Source organism: Panulirus ornatus, chromosome 2 (genome assembly GCF_036320965.1).
Source record: "Panulirus ornatus isolate Po-2019 chromosome 2, ASM3632096v1, whole genome shotgun sequence".
In the NCBI taxonomy this organism is placed as follows: domain Eukaryota; kingdom Metazoa; phylum Arthropoda; class Malacostraca; order Decapoda; family Palinuridae; genus Panulirus; species Panulirus ornatus.
In genome coordinates this window covers 102,546,994-102,564,110 of record NC_092225.1, presented here as the reverse complement: position 1 = coordinate 102,564,110, position 17,117 = coordinate 102,546,994, and the positions used below count along the sequence as shown (strand labels likewise).

Sequence of the window (17,117 nt, the reverse complement as noted above, 5' to 3'; positions counted from 1 at the left end):
CTTCCCCTGTATAATTCAGGCTTACAGAGTTACAAGAGGTCTGCAGAGGCCTGGGCAAGTGGAGCAATTCAAGATGAGGTGGTGGAGGTAACTATCCCAGGAAAGCGTGGCAAGCCTAACACCCTGGTGAAAGAAGATGAGGAATATAAGAAGGTCAATTTTGAGAAATTCAAGAAACTTGCTACAGTTTTTCAGGTGAACAATATATTAGTTTTACTTAAGTAATGGAAGCATTGTACATATACTGTGTTTTTGCACGTGTGGTTTTGTGCTCGTCTTATTTATTTTTTGATAGAAACCTACGTGGCAGGGTAAAGATATGCCTTCATTATGGCCCTTTTGAAAGAAAGAACAGTTTGTAAATGCAAAAAAAATTAGTATATGAATTAGACCTTGAAGAGAAGACATGGATGAGAGCTCAGGCATTTATAGAACTGAATGTGGCAAGGATATGGAAAAGTAAATCCTTGAAACATAGTATATTTAGTAGTCTGGTCTTGTTCATGAAATTTTTTCAGCGTGAGGGAGGAACTGTAACTGCTGGCAATGCATCCACTCTGAATGATGGAGCAGCTGCCTGCGTATTGATGACAGCCCAAGCTGCAGAACAACATGGTGTTAAACCTTTGGCTCGCATCGTAGGATTTTGTGATGCTGCTACTGACCCCATTGATTTCCCAATTGCTCCTTCCCTAGCCACACCCAAGGTACTGTCATGTAGAATGAATAACTTGTATATTTCTTTTAATTTTTAGTGTATATTTTTGTTCCTGTAATTTGAAATCAATTACTTTTTTGTTTATTATACTTTGTCGCTGTCTCCCGCGTTAGCAAGGTAGCGCAAGGAAACAGAAGAAAGAATGGCCCAACCCACCCACATACACATGTATATACATACATGTCCACACACGCACATATACATACCTATACATCTCAACATATATATATATACACACACAGACATGTATATATATACACATGTACATAATTCATACTGTCTTCCCTTATTCATTCCTGTCGCCACCCCGCCACACATGAAATGACAACCCCCTCCCCCCGCATGTGCGCGAGGTAGCACAAGGAATAGACAACAAAGGCCACATTCGTTCACACTCAGTCTCTAGCTATAATGTATAATGCACCAAAACCATAGCTCCCTTTCCACATCCAGGTCCCACAGAACTTTCCATGGTTTACCGCAGACGCTTCACATGCCCGAGTTCAATCCATTGACAGCACATCAACCCCAGTATACCACATCGTTCCAATTCACTCTATTCCTTGCTCGCCTTTCACCCTCCTGCATGTTCAGGTCCTGATCACTCTAAATCTTTTTATTTCCATCTTTCCACCTCCAATTTGGTCTCCCACTTCTCGTTCCCTCCATCTCTGACCCATATATCCTCTTTGTCAATCTTTCCTCCTTCATTCTCTCCATGTGACCAAACCATTTCAAAACACCCTCTTCTGCTCTCTCAACCACACTTTTTATTACCACACAGCACTGGTGGCTGATTCATGTGAGAAACTGCAGAAGCTGGTGACTGAGTTTGGTAAAGTGTGTGGAAGAAGAAAGTTAAGAGTAAATGGGAATAAGAGCAAGGTTATTAGGTACAGTAGGGGTGAGGGTCAAGTCAATTGGGAGGTGAGTTTGAATGGAGAAAAACTGGAGGAAGTGAAGTGTTTTAGATATCTGGGAGTGGATCTGGCAGCGGATGGAACCATGGAAGCGGAAGTGGATCATAGGGTGGGGGAGGGGGCGAAAATTTTGGGAGCCTTGAAAAATGTGTGGAAGTCGAGAACATTATCTCGGAAAGCAAAAATGGGTATGTTTGAAGGAATAGTGGTTCCAACAATGTTGTATGGTTGCGAGGCGTGGGCTATGGATAGAGATGTGCGCAGGAGGATGGATGTGCTGGAAATGAGATGTTTGAGGACAATGTGTGGTGTGAGGTGGTTTGATCGAGTAAGTAACGTAAGGGTAAGAGAGATGTGTGGAAATAAAAAGAGCGTGGTTGAGAGAGCAGAAGAGGGTGTTTTGAAATGGTTTGGGCACATGGAGAGAATGAGTGAGGAAAGATTGACCAAGAGGATATATGTGTCGGAGGTGGAGGGAACGAGGAGAAGAGGGAGACCAAATTGGAGGTGGAAAGATGGAGTGAAAAAGATTTTGTGTGATCGGGGCCTGAACATGCAGGAGGGTGAAAGGAGGGCAAGGAATAGAGTGAATTGGAGCCATGTGGTATACAGGGGTTGACGTGCTGTCAGTGGATTGAAGCAAGGCATGTGAAGCGTCTGGGGTAAACCATGGAAAGCTGTGTAGGTATGTATATTTGCGTGTGTGGACGTGTGTATGTACATGTGTATGGGGGGGGGGGGGTTGGGCCATTTCTTTCGTCTGTTTCCTTGCGCTACCTCGCAAACGCGGGAGACAGCGACAAAGTATAAAAAAAAAAAAAAAAAAAAAAAATCTCCCTTACCCTTTCATTACTTACTAGATCAAACCACATATTGTCCTCAAACATCTCATTTCCAACACATCCACCCTCCTCTGCACAACTCTGTCTATAACCCACGCCTCACAACCATACAACATTGTTGGAACCACTATTCCTTTAAACATGCCCATTTTTGCTTCCCGGGATAACGTTCTCACCTTCCACACATTTTTCAACGCTCCCAGAACTTTTGCTACCTCCCCCACCTTATGACTCACTTCCGCTTCCATGGTTCCATCCGCTGCCAAATCCACTCCCAGATATCTAAAACACTTCACTTCCTCCAGTTTTTCTCCATTCAAATGTACCTCCCAATTGACTTGTCCCTCAATCCTACTGTACCTAATAACCTTGCTCTTATTCACATTTACTCTCAGCTTTCTTCTTTCCCAGACTTTACCAAACTCAGTCACCAGTTTCTGCAGTTTCTCACCCGAATCAGCCACCAGCGCTGTATCCTCAGCGAACAAGTGACTCACTTCCCAACCTCTTTCATCCATAACAGACTGCATACTTGCCCCTTTCTCCAAAACTCTTGCATTCATCTCCCTAACATCCCCATCCATAAACAAATTAAACAACCATGGAGACATCACGCACCCCTGTCGCAAACTGACATTCACTGAGAACCAATCACTTTCCTCTCTTCCTACTCATACACATGCCTTACTTCCTTGATAAAAACTTTTCACTGCTTCTAACAACTTTCCTCCCACACCATATATTCTTAATACCTTCCACAGGGCATCTCTATCAACCCTATCATATGCCTTCTTCAGATTCATAAATGCTACATACAAATCCATTTGCTTTTCTGCGTATTTCTCACACATTCTTCAAAGCAAATACCTGATCCACACATCCTCTACCACTTCTGAAACCACACTGCTTTTCCCCAGTCTAATGCTCTGTACATGCCTTCCCCCTTACAATCAAACTCCTCCCATATAATTTCCCAGGAATACTCAACAAACTTATACCTCTGTAATTTGAAATCGTAGATTATGTTTTTCGTTTTCTTTTAAGCGATGGTGTTGTGTGGATGATTTTTTATGGGCCACTCCATTGTACATAGATGAAGGAGTATGGTAAGTTGATTAACATAAGATCTGTGATGGTGCTTGATTAAAAGACTAACTCTGCAAATAGCGTTGGTATTAGTATTGTATTTCCTATGTGAGAGTGCTGTAAATTGAGTATTGATTGAAGTATTTGTGGAAAAGTCACTGTATACACTGCTTCCCTTTAATTCCAGAGAGCATATAACTAAACACAAACAGAAAACTTTCCCCATGACACCTCTCCATAAGCTTTGCAAATGCTTTGGTGGAAAACAGATGGAATTAGCGTATTGTGTTCCATCCTGGTTCAGATCTAAAGAACATCTCATCATATACAGATGGCAGGTCTAGCCTATGCTCTCCTGCTTTGAATGTGAGTGTTTCATCACATTTAGATAAGGCTGAACATTTATTTGCTTATTTTATTTAGAAAAAAAATGAGCGAAACATCAAAGCTTTTTTTCTACCATGTGTTAGCTTCTTTTTATCAGCTTGAGTAACCTTAAGGATTGATTGGATTTTGTGAATTTGAAGTCAACCTAAGAAATAAAACAAACCAAATTTAAAATCATATTATAGAGGTCTCATAATATATTAATATTTTTTTTTTTTTTTTATACTTTGTCGCTGTCTCCCGCGTTTGCGAGGTAGCGCAAGGAAACAGACGAAAGAAATGGCCCAACCCCCCCCCCCCCCCCATACACATGCATATACACATGTCCACACACGCAAATATACATACCTACATAGCTTTCCATGGTTTACCCCAGACGCTTCACATGCCCTGATTCAATCCACTGACAGCACGTCATCCCCGGTATACCACATCGCTCCAATTCAATCTATTCCTTGCCCTCCTTTCACCCTCCTGCATGTTCAGGCCCCGATCACACAAAATCTTTTTCACTCCATCTTTCCACCTCCAATTTGGTCTCCCTCTTCTCCTCGTTCCCTCCACCTCCGACACATATATCCTCTTGGTCAATCTTTCCTCACTCATTCTCTCCATGTGCCCAAACCACTTCAAAACACCCTCTTCTGCTCTCTCAACCACGCTCTTTTTATTTCCACACATCTCTCTTACCCTTACGTTACTCACTCTATCAAACCACCTCACACCACACATTGTCCTCAAACAACTCATTTCCAGCACATCCATCCACCTGCGCACAACTCTATCCATAGCCCACGCCTCGCAACCATACAACATTGTTGGAACCACTATTCCTTCAAACATACCCATTTTTGCTTTCCGAGATAATGTTCTCGACTTCCACACATTCTTCAAGGCCCCCAGAATTTTCGCCCCCTCCCCCACCCTATGATCCACTTCCGCTTCCATGGTTCCATCCGCTGCCAGATCCACTCCCAGATATCTAAAACACTTCACTTCCTCCAGTTTTTCTCCATTCAAACTCACCTCCCAATTGACTTGACCCTCAACCCTACTGTACCTAATAACCTTGCTCTTATTCACATTTACTCTTAACTTTCTTCTTCCCACACACTTTACCAAACTCAAACTTTCTTCTTCCACACACTTTACCAAACTCAGTCACCAGCTTTTGCAGTTTCTCACATGAATCAGCCACCAGCGCTGTATCATCAGCGAACAACAACTGACTCACTTCCCAAGCTCTCTCATCCCCAACAGACTTCATACTTGCCCCTCTTTCCAAAACTCTTGCATTTACCTCCCTAACAACCCCATCCATAAACAAATTAAACAACCATGGAGACATCACACACCCCTGCCGCAAGCCTACATTCACTGAGAACCAATCACTTTCCTCTCTTCCTACACGTACATATGCCTTACATCCTCGATACAAACTTTTCACTGCTTCTAACAACTTTCCTCCCACACCATATATTCTTAATACCTTCCACAGAGCATCTCTATCAACTCTATCATATGCCTTCTCCAGATCCATAAATGCTACATACAAATCCATTTGCTTTTCTAAGTATTTCTCACATACATTCTTCAAAGCAAACACCTGATCCACACATCCTCTACCACTTCTGAAACCACACTGCTCTTCCCCAACCTGATGCTCTGTACATGCCTTCACCCTCTCAATCAATACCCTCCCATATAATTTACCAGGAATACTCAACAAACTTATACCTCTGTAATTTGAGCACTCACTCTTATCCCCTTTGCCTTTGTACAATGGCACTATGCACGCATTCCGCCAATCCTCAGGCACCTCACCATGAGTCATACATACATTAAATAACCTTACCAACCAATCAATAATACAGTCACCCCCTTTTTTAATAAATTCCACTGCAATACCATCCAAACCTGCTGCCTTGCCGGCTTTCATCTTCCGCAAAGCTTTTACTACCTCTTCTCTGTTTACCAAATCATTTTCCCTAACCCTCTCACTTTGCACACCACCTCGACCAAAACACCCTATATCTGCCACTCTATCATCAAACACATTCAACAAACCTTCAAAATAATTACTCCATCTCCTTCTCACATCACCACTACTTGTTATCACCTCCCCATTTGCACCCTTCACTGAAGTTCCCGTTTGCTCCCTTGTCTTACGCACTTTATTTACCTCCTTCCAGAACATCTTTTTATTCTCCCTAAAATTTAATGATACTCTCTCACCCCAACTCTCATTTGCCCTCTTTTTCACCTCTTGCACCTTTCTCTTGACCTCCTGTCTCTTTCTTTTATACATCTCCCACTCAATTGCATTTTTTCCCTGCAAAAATCGTCCAAATGCCTCTCTCTTCTCTTTCACTAATAATCTTACTTCTTCATCCCACCACTCACTACCCTTTCTAATCAACCCACCTCCCACTCTTCTCATGCCACAAGCATCTTTTGCGCAATCCATCACTGATTCCCTAAATACATCCCATTCCTCCCCCACTCCCCTTACTTCCATTGTTCTCACCTTTTTCCATTCTGTACTCAGTCTCTCCTGGTACTTCCTCACACAAGTCTCCTTCCCAAGCTCACTTACTCTCACCACCCTCTTCACCCCAACATATATGGAGTGGGAGGCAAGTTGTTAGAAGCAGTGAAAAGTTTTTATCGAATATGTAAGGCATGTGTACGTGTAGGAAGAGAGGAAAGTGATTGGTTCTCAGTGAATGTAGGTAAGCGGCAGGGGTGTGTGATGCCTCCATGGTTGTTTAATTTGTTTATGGATGGGGTTGTTAGGGAGGTGAATGCAAGAGTTTTGGAAAGAGGGGCAAGTATGAAGTCTGTTGGGGGTGAGAGAGCTTGGGAAGTGAGTCAGTTGTTGTTCGCTGATGATACAGCGCTGGTGGCTGATTCATGTGAGAAACTGCAGAAGCTGGTGACTGAGTTTGGTAAAGTGTGTGAAAGAAGAAAGTTAAGAGTAAATGTGAATAAGAGCAAGGTTATTAGGTACAGTAGGGTTGAGGGTCAAGTCAATTGGGAGGTAAGTTTGAATGGAGAAAAACTGGAGGAAGTGAAGTGTTTTAGATATCTGGGAGTGGATCTGGCAGCAGATGGAACCATGGAAGCGGAAGTGGATCATAGGGTGGGGGAGGGGGCGAAAATTCTGGGAGCCTTGAAGAATGTGTGGAAGTCAAGAACATTATCTCGGAAAGCAAAAATGGGTATGTTTGAAGGAATAGTGGTTCCAACAATGTTGTATGGTTGCGAGGCGTGGGCTATGGATAGAGTTGTGCGCAGGAGGATGGATGTGCTGGAAATGAGATGTTTGAGGACAATGTGTGGTGTGATGTGGTTTGATCGAGTAAGTAACGTAAGGGTAAGAGAGATGTGTGGAAATAAAAAGAGCATGGTTGAGAGAGCAGAAGAGGGTGTTTTGAAATGGTTTGGGCACATGGAGAGAATGAGTGAGGAAAGATTGACCAAGAGGATATATGTGTCAGAGGTGGAGGGAACGAGGAGAAGTGGGAGACCAAATTGGAGGTGGAAAGATGGAGTGAAAAAGATTTTGTGTGATCGGGGCCTGAACATGCAGGAGGGTGAAAGGAGGGCAAGGAATACAGTGAATTGGATCGATGTGGTATACCGGGGTTGACGTGCTGTCAGTGGGTTGAATCAGGGCATGTGAAGCATCTGGGGTAAACCATGGAAAGCTGTGTAGGTATGTATATTTGCGTGTGTGGACATATGTATACACATGTGTATGGGGGTGGGTTGGGCCATTTCTTTCCTCTTTTTCCTTGCGCTACCTCGCAAACGTGGGAGACCGACAAAAAAAAAGAAAAAAAATATTAATATATCTATGTCTATATTAATATTTTATCCCTGGGGATAGGGGATTAAGAATACTTCCCACGTATTCCCTGCGTGTCGTAGAAGGCAACTAAATGGGGAGGGAGCGGGGGGCTGGAAATCCTCCCCTCTTGTTTTTTTTTCTTTTTTTTTCCCCAAAAGAAGGAATAGAGGGGGCCAGGTGAGGATATTCCAAAAAAGGCCCAGTCCTCTGTTCTTAACGCTACCTCGCTAACGTGGGAAATGGCAAATAGTTCAAAAAAAAAAAATATCTAATATATAAGGCACTTCATTTCCTTTGTTTAAAGCTGTTTCAGGATCATCCCTTTGTATACTGTTAGTATGATGCTGAATGTTTTTCAGAACAGATGCTTTTGGGAAGTTTTACTTTTAGCTGCAGTATTTATGTACGTACATGATGGAGCTGGGGGCTGGAAATCCTCCCCTCCCATTTTTTACTTTTCCAGAAGAAGGAGCAGAGAAGGGGCCAAGTGAGGATATTCCCTAAAAGGCTCAGTCCTCTGTTCTTAACGCTACCTCGCTAACGCGGGAAATGGCGAATAGTATGGAAAGACATGATGAAAGTTTAGAAATAATGAATGCGGTAAAAGACATGAACATAATTGAATTCTTCTGCCATCTCTCCCAATTCATTGGATGAGATCTTGTGAAGTATGAAAGGCTAAATTTTGTTAGAACATTGAACTTGATCCTTTGTTTAGCTCTGTATTACTACCTTTCCTGCCCTTATGGATTAAACCAATCTCTCATGAATCAGGGAAACAATGTTTTCCACATATAGTGTATCCCTTAGATATAGTGAATTATATTCATATTTTTTTTACAGTTGTTAGAGTTGACTGGTGTGAGGTCAGATGATGTAGCAATGTGGGAGGTGAATGAGGCCTTCTCTGTTGTGGTTTTGGCCAACATCAAAATGTGTGACTTGGACCCTGCCAAGGTCAACATTCATGGTGGAGCAGTATCTTTGGGCCATCCCATTGGGTAAGAGGTTTATTACAGCTTCCTTGCCTGAACAAAAGTAAATTATGATCTTGTGTTCTGAAGTCTCTTTAGTTTCATGTTTAGCTTAAAGCTGTATGTTATTAGGATTGTGAAATAGCTTTCTTTTATATGTTCTCATGGAAAATGGTAAAGAGATGGCCATTCTGTCTAAGTGAGAAGCTGTAAAAGTGGTCCTGTTAACGAGTCAGTAAGAGTAATTGATATTTATGTAAGTCAGACTGCTGGAAGAAAAGGACTGTCCAGGTACCCCAAATGAATAGCTGTTTAGAAATCGTTCGTTCAAAAGCTTATTTGTAAAATGTACATTTAACCATTATTAGTGTCCAAATATTGTGTCAGTGTAACCAGTTCAATTTTTAGTTAGCATCGTTTACTAGATGATGATGGAAAGGATTTCCTAATTGGGCTGATGCAACCTAGTTAAGCTTAATGTCTCAAAAACCAGTTTTTTCCCATTTCTCTTTCTAAACCCATCAGAACTTTACCATGTCTTTTGATGGCTCCATTATTTTACCATTCATTAGAATAAACATATGCGATATACTCTTAAAATCTGATCTTTCTAGGAAACCTCACATTACACAGTTAGCTAAGTTTGTCTTTAGAAAATAGGAATCCTGTTCAGATCCTGAATATTCTTTTTTCTCAGCATATGCACTAATTATATAAATGTATGGATGTTCATCCCTCTGTGGAGTACTTCTCTTACATTTGGAGTTTTAGCTCTACCTGCTTAATGACAGAGTCAAATCCAAGGCAGTCTGACTTAAGAACTAGGAACTTGCCCAGTCTAACCCCAAAACTTTATCCATATACCTAATGCTGTAAGGGTTGGTTCTCTCTCCATGTTCAGTAGATAATACTTCAGCTTTACTCCCATTCAGTGTCAGCCTTCTCCTTTCACACACTTTTCCAGACTCAGTCACCAACTTCTGCAGTTTCTCATTCGAATCAGCCACCAGTGCTTTTCATCAGCAAGAAACAACTGACTTACTTCCCAGGCCCTCTCATGCCCTAAGACTGCATATTCCATCTCTGCAAGACTAACATTCACATCCATAAACACCCCTGCGGCAGACCAACCTTCACTTGAACCATTCACTCTCCTCTCTTCCTATTCATCCACAAACCTTACACCCTTTATAAGAACTTTTCACTGCTTTTTGCAGCTTTCCACCAACACCGTATATTCTTAAGACCTTCCACAAAGCATCTTTATCAACCTTATCATGTGCCTACTCCAGATCCATAAATGCCACATACAAATCCACCTGTTTTACTGAATATTTCTCTGACACATTTTTTTAAAGCAAACACATGATCTCCACATCCTCTACCACATCTGAAACCACACTGCTTCCCTCAGTCTTATTCTCTGTACAGCCTTCAGTCTCTCAATCAGTTCTCTCCCATACAGTGTATCAGGTATACTTGATAAAGTTATACCTCAGTAGTTTGAACATTCACCTTTATCCATCTTGCCCATGTACAGTGGCAATATACATGCATTCCACCAATCCTCAGGCATCTCACCTTGATCCATACATACACTGAATATCCTTACTAACCATTCAGCAGCAAAGTCAGCCACATTCTTATTAAATTCAACCGCAATACCATCCGCTCCAGCAGCCTTGCCTTGTTTCATCTTTTGCCACCTCCTCTCTCTTCATGAAACCACTCTCCATGACTCTCTCACTTCACATACCCTGACTAAAACACCGTACATCTGCCACTTTGGTATCAAACACATTTAGCAGTTCTTCTGAATACTCTCTTCATCTCCTCACTTCATCGCTACCTGTTATCACTTACCCTTTTGCCCCCTTCACTGTGGATCCCATTTGTTCTCATGCCTTTCACACATTATTTACCTCCTTCAAATACTTTTTCTTCTCCCTAAAGTTTACTGATACTAGCTCAGTTGTTGGTAGGCAGCCTATGATTGGGAAGGTATATTACCAGTACAACCTCGGGTGTTGGGAGGGTTAGTGATGGCTGTATAGTGAGCCAGTACTTCATTGGTTGTAAAGTTGTGCTTCTCTGACCCAGGTGGCTGTCCTTTTCTTTCTGCCTCACCCACATGTAGACTACTGGCATTCTGCACAGAAGCATACAATCTCTCCTTGTCAAACATAACACTTGACAACACTTAATTCATACAGCTCGTTCTTCATAACTGAATTTTTCTGTGTGAGCACTGTGCACAAGCAATACCTTTGGTAAAACGGTAGGAGCAGAAGACAGTAGTAGGTACAAATATTTAGGCAGGAGCATTAAGTAGAAACATTAGGTAGAAGTACTCAGTAGGAGCATTAGGTAGGAGCCTTTGCAAACTGCACTACCAGTGGCCTGTTAAGGGTGAGGCACTAAAGGCTAAGAAACAGCACTGAAGTTCAATAGTTATGGAGACCATTCCCATGGCCTACCCCTTGAGGGAGTTCCAGTTGAGCACAAGCTTAAGAGATATAGAGAGATAGATAGATAGGTCACTCCAATTCTCATTTGCCCTCTTTTTTTTTCAACCCCTGCAGCTTCCTTGTGACCTACTGCTTTTTCTTTTACATCTCCCAATCATTTGTACTACTTCCTCATAAGTACCACCCAAACACCTCTCTTTTCTCTTTCACTAGCAACTTTACTTCTTCCTCCCACCACTCCCCACCCTTTCTAATCTGCCCACCCCCCACCTTTCGCATGTCACATGCATCTCTTGCACATACCATCACTGTTTCCCTAAATACCTCCATGGCTGAAATGGAATGGACATTTGGAGAGAAAGAGTGAGGAAAGATTGACAAAGAGTGTTCATGTGTCAGAAATGGAGGGAACAAGGAGAATGGGGAGCCCAAACTGGAGGTGGAAGGATGGGATGAAATAGATTTTGAGCAATCAGGGCCTGGACATACAGGAGGGTGAAAGGCATGTACTAGATGGAGTGAATGGGAACGATGCAGTATACAAGGGTTGATGTACTGTCAGTGGCATGAACCAGGGCATGTGATGTGTCTGGGGTAAACCATGAATAGACCTGTGGGGCCTGATTTGAGGACAGGGAGCTATTCTTCAGTGCATTGCACATGATAGCTAAAGAGTGGATGTGACTTTTCTTCATCTGTTCCTGGCACTGCCAACTGGCATGGGAGACAGCAATCAAGTATTAAAGAAAAAATATGTATATTTGCATACCCTAGCCAGACAAAGGTACTCATTTTATTGACCAACCCCTAAGGGAAGATAAAGAGCTGGGTTGGCTGTGGACCGACTGGCACAACCAGGTTTTGAACCTATTTGCTCGACCACAGGCAGCTCATGAATGCTTCTTAGTTAGGAATGCTAACTGCTACACCATGTAAGCTGTTTCCTCTACTTACTTTTCAGATTCAAGAATACCATTTTATGTTGAGATAGATTTTTCTAAATGTATCAATGAGCTGTAGGCACATATTGCAACCTGATCTGCCCCATTGGCTTGCTGTCTCTATTCAGGAGAATGACCGGATGTCAGGTTACTGCTTTCCAACACTGCAATTGGACTGTGGGATAAATCTTTGTTTACAGTTTCCTTGGTAGACTACCCTTGGGTTGTCATTGACAGTAGCTTTATAGGACATTGGTTTTTTGCTTTTCAGGCCTTAACTAATATGGTCATAATGTAAGTAAGTCCATCATACTGCCTGGGAACAACAGCAGAGACACTTGGATGGCCTTGCTTAAACCCATAAACTTTTGCTCATTTCTTATCCTTTTTTTAGACAATTTTTTTGACAAAATTTTAAGTGGCAGCATGAATGACAGCGTCAAGCCTTCAACACTGAAGTGTTTGGTTTAGTTATTAAATGTTTTAAGATATATTTTTTTTAGATTTTTTCATCCAGGAAAAGAAGTATGTTGTAGAGTATGAAAAATTTTCACTGGTGCTTTGGAGAGAGTAGAATTTGATGTGAGCATTGTATTTACAGAATGTCGGGGGCTCGTATTGTCACTCATCTGGCACATGCATTGCAGCCGGGGCAAAAAGGTGTAGCCTCAATATGTAATGGAGGTGGTGGAGCATCAGCCATTATGATCGAGAAGTTGTAAGTCATATGTTTTCTCATCTTTTCTGGGAAAAGTGTGGAAATACATCCCTTTAAAGTAGGACAGTATAGGTATATAGTATGAGTACAAGAGTAATGTAATGCTGAAGCTATCAAGGCAGATCCATACTTTGAAAAGTGATCAGATTCTATTGGTGATTATTGTAAGTAGGTACATAATTGTGGCTTTCACCACAGAACAGTTAGGTGATAGGTTTGCATATATAGAATTATTTCATCATAGTATAGGGTATGGATGATTTCTTCAGAGAAATCAGATCAAGTTGAACTTTTTACAGAATGAAACATGCCAGAGCATTTTTTGAATCTCAGTGTATTGAAGAGAGAATTTTAGGTTTGAAATTGAAATGTGTGAATTATGATAATTCACAGTTTTTATTGCAGTCTTTTATGTTCAATCTGAATTAGAATGTTACATAATTTTCATGAGGTATTATCAAGGTATTTCATGATGTGATAGTTATTGTATAATAAAATTATTTTCTGATAATGCAAGCCTTTTTATTAACCTTTTAATTTTTAGCATTTTAAGTATCATTTTTTTTTCTCTGCTTGAAGAAGGCACATCATCAGAAATTATTTTTTTGATAGAAATATGATTATCGGTATTACGGTGTCCACATAAAACCTTGTTCACCTCTCATTCATTTTCAGAGGCAATATCATGCTTACATTTAATTACTTTGCCATCTCTCCTTTGACCCTGATTACCATCTATAGATGCCTTGTGCATGGAATTGGCAAAGTTCCTGAAGTATTCTAGGTCCATGTTTTGGGTCCATAGGATTTTGATCTGAATGAGAAGGCACTCATGAGGTGTTGCAGGAAGCAGCCACTTGATTATGTATCTGAGCACCTAGTGCACTTAGAAATCTCATGTGTATCTGAATTTTCTGGCTTCCAGGCAAGAATTGGGCTTTCTCCTCTATAGAAAGGTAAGAGCCAACTATCTTGGAGCACAGGTGGAAGAAACACTGCACCCAGAAGTGAAATCCTCAAAATGAAGTGGCAGCTAGAAAGAGTAAAGAAAGAATAGTGTGAGGTGCATTGCTGGTTTTCATGCCATCATAAACACTAGTCTCAGCCTTTGAAAATATATGGGGGGAGCAGACAATATTTTTTCATGGACACTGTATATAACCCAAAAGGCCCTTTCTTTAGGGGTCCCTGCAGCTTCAAGACTGCACTATAATCAACAGCAGTGTAAGGATGGATTTCTGTGAAGTGGAAATTTCTCTGGTTAGATTGTAGTATGATGATAGAACTTTGTCAAAGATGACTTCTCACTAGCAATGTAACCACAAGAAGGTAGAGTCTGGTAATGCCCTCCACTGTTATCTTTACTTGATGTATAATCATTGAAAGCTAGGATTCAATAACTAGGTTATTGTAAGGTATTACTGCATTACTATGTTAAATAGTAGTTACTTTTATGTGTTACCTTAAGGGCAAGGAAAGACATCATGGCTGTCAGTTTAGATTAACGAGGATAGTCAAATTTTTTAGAGCAGATGGAGTGTTTTCGAAAAATATTAGGGTAAGAGAGATGTGTGGTAATAAAAAGAGTGTGGTTGAGAGAGCAGAAGAGGGTGTATTGAAATGGTTTGGTCGCATGGAGAGAATGAGTGAGGAAAGATTGACAAAGAGGATATACGTGTCAGAGGTGGAGGGAATGAGAAGTGGGAGACCAAATTGGAGGTGGAAGGATGGAGTGAAAAAGATTTTGAGCAATTGGGGCCTGAACATACAGGAGGGTAAAAGGTGCGCAAGGACTAGAGTGAATTGGAATGATGTGGTATACCAGGGTCGACGTTCTGTCAATGGATTAAACCAGGGCATGTGAAGCATCTGGGGTAAACCATGGAAAGTTTTGTGGGGCCTGGATGCTGAAAGGGAGCTGTGGTTTCGGTGCATTACACATAATAGCTAGAGACTTTGTTGTCTTTTCCTAGCGCTACCTCTTGCACATTCGGGGGGGAAGGGGGGTGTCATTTCATGTGTGGCGGGGTGGTGACAGGAATGAGTGAAGGCAGCAAGTATGAATTATGTACATGTGTATATATGTCTTTGTATGTATATGTATGTGTACGTTGAAATGTATAGGTATGTATATGTGCATGTGTGATGTGTATGTGGGTGGCTTGGGCCATTCTTTCACCTGTTTCCTTATGCTACCTCCTTAACACGGGAGACAGCGACAAAGTATGAATATTAGCTAATGATAAAAGCACTGTTTAATTGAGAGTTTGTTGGAATGAAATCCAGGAAATGGATATGCTAGAAGCAATGCCAAGGTGTAAAAAACTTGGCACCTTAGAAAACAAAATTACACCAAAAAAGTAATGGGATAGTTAATGAATATGTCAGTGGCTTTTATTGTTGGCAAGATTTGGCCTTGTTACTGATCATAATAGTCATGCTCAATATTTTTTACATCCACAATGCTTTCCCACTTTAACAAGGGAGTGTCTGGATAAGAGAATTATGTTTTCAAGGAAAAATCCCAATTCTTCCTTTTGGTCTTACTTTTAGAAAGTGATGCTAAAAGAGAGGAGATGCTCCATTCCCTCTTAGTTGCCCACTGTGACACAAAAATGGTGCTTGAGTCTTTCATTTTGTATTCTGCACGTGCAGTGTGTGAGACAGTAAATTTAAGAATGATCAAAAGACACAAGACAATCATGCTTATGAAAACCTTTGCAATCTTTTAGACTGCATTTGGTTTGAGTAGCCTCGTTTACTTTGTCTTTCGATGCTTTTTAGCTTCGTATCATATTCCCAATATGCAGAGTATCCCTGGTTATAGGGGAGTTAGAAATGTTGGGAATACCTTAAAAACTAGTAAGTGGCCATGATCAGTATATTTGATACCTGAAATTTTACTTAATTTGTGACATTTGCATTTTGTGTTTCTGTGCATGTTATTATTTGAAAAAGGGCATCAACATTTAGGGAAAGTTTATTTTAGAATGAAATTGAAGAAATGTTTTAGTTTTGCTAATATGCTAACACTGATTTTGAAAAGTGAAAAAAGTTATTGTTGGTTGATGGTCATTAAAAATGTTTCAGTAGATGGATCAATCTTTTAGACAATGCATTATGTGCAGAAAGTAGTGTTTTCATCATTTTCATATTCATTCATACATAATATTAATGCACAATCACCAATAGAAAGAGGAAATATGAACAGAGTACTTTCATTTATTACATCCTTAGATGTGATAAACGAAAGTACTCTGTTCTTATTTTCTCTTTCCAGTGATGATTTTGCATATACCGCTTCTCGGTGAGGTGAAGGTTCTGAATAGTATTGATGTGTATACAGTACAGTTTTAAGTGAATGTGATTTATTATCCCCATTATCTCTGGGAATAGGAAGGTAGGGAAGCTACCCATTTCTCCATATGTCATATGATAATTTACAGGTAAGATCAGAGGGCTGAAAAATCTCCCCTCTTAATATCATTTAAAGCAGGAACAAGAAAACACCAAGTTAAGATTTCTTGGGGGTTCAAGATGAATTGTATGAACGTGCATGTAGGTATCCAAGGGGGAGATGAATGCTCTGTATGTTGAGAGGAACCTGATTGTTTTGGCACTAAGTGTAACTAAATTGAAGGGAAGGGGCTAGAATGATATTGAAATGTTTGATGCTAATCTGGGGTTAGAATGTGTGCAAGAGTAAATGATGGGGTGGCTTTTTTCTAATAGGGTTATTGTGCTATGTTAAAACATATTAGGAAGTGAGTTCAAGTTGATTAGGGTGAGGATGGGAGTAAACCACAAGAGGTGGGAGTCTGTTGATGCTTATGCACTTGATAGCAAAGGGAGTGAAGAAAAAGGGGATGCTTCCTAGGAGGAGCTGATTGAATGCTTTGGTAATTTTGATGCAAGGGATCAAATCCTGGTGGTAGGGGAATCTGCACAGTGGCAATATCATAACCAATGAGGTTAGGAGATGCTGCTACAGTGAACATGCACAAAATTGGGGAAAGTTTGCATGTTTCTGTAAATCAATGGGACTCTAGTTTTCTAGAGGATACCACCTTCTTGTAGTGACCTCATTACTACACCCTTATGGGTGGAACTGAAGGGGGAGGCATTGCCCAACTCTATCAGGGCAATCTTTTAAGATACAGACATACACCTGAAGTTTGCAGGAACTTTGTATTTTTTTGGTCAGTTATGT

At 40.9% G+C, this 17,117-nt stretch overlaps 1 protein-coding gene across 3 annotated transcripts in view; it reads left to right on the top strand.

Moving 5' to 3' along the window:
• The window catches only part of Acat1 (Acetyl-CoA acetyltransferase 1), a 78,232-nt gene that overhangs the window by 29,051 nt on the left and 32,064 nt on the right, over positions 1-17,117 (top strand). For 2 of the 3 annotated variants that reach the window (XM_071680995.1, XM_071681004.1), the window contains exons 7-10: positions 20-195; positions 519-707; positions 8,650-8,807; positions 12,791-12,907. In XM_071680995.1, the coding sequence (XP_071537096.1) occupies positions 20-195; positions 519-707; positions 8,650-8,807; positions 12,791-12,907 (640 nt within the window). Of the gene's footprint in view, positions 1-19; positions 196-518; positions 708-8,649; positions 8,808-12,790; positions 13,419-17,117 lie in introns of those variants that run through there. The other variant, XM_071681013.1, reaches the window with a different exon arrangement.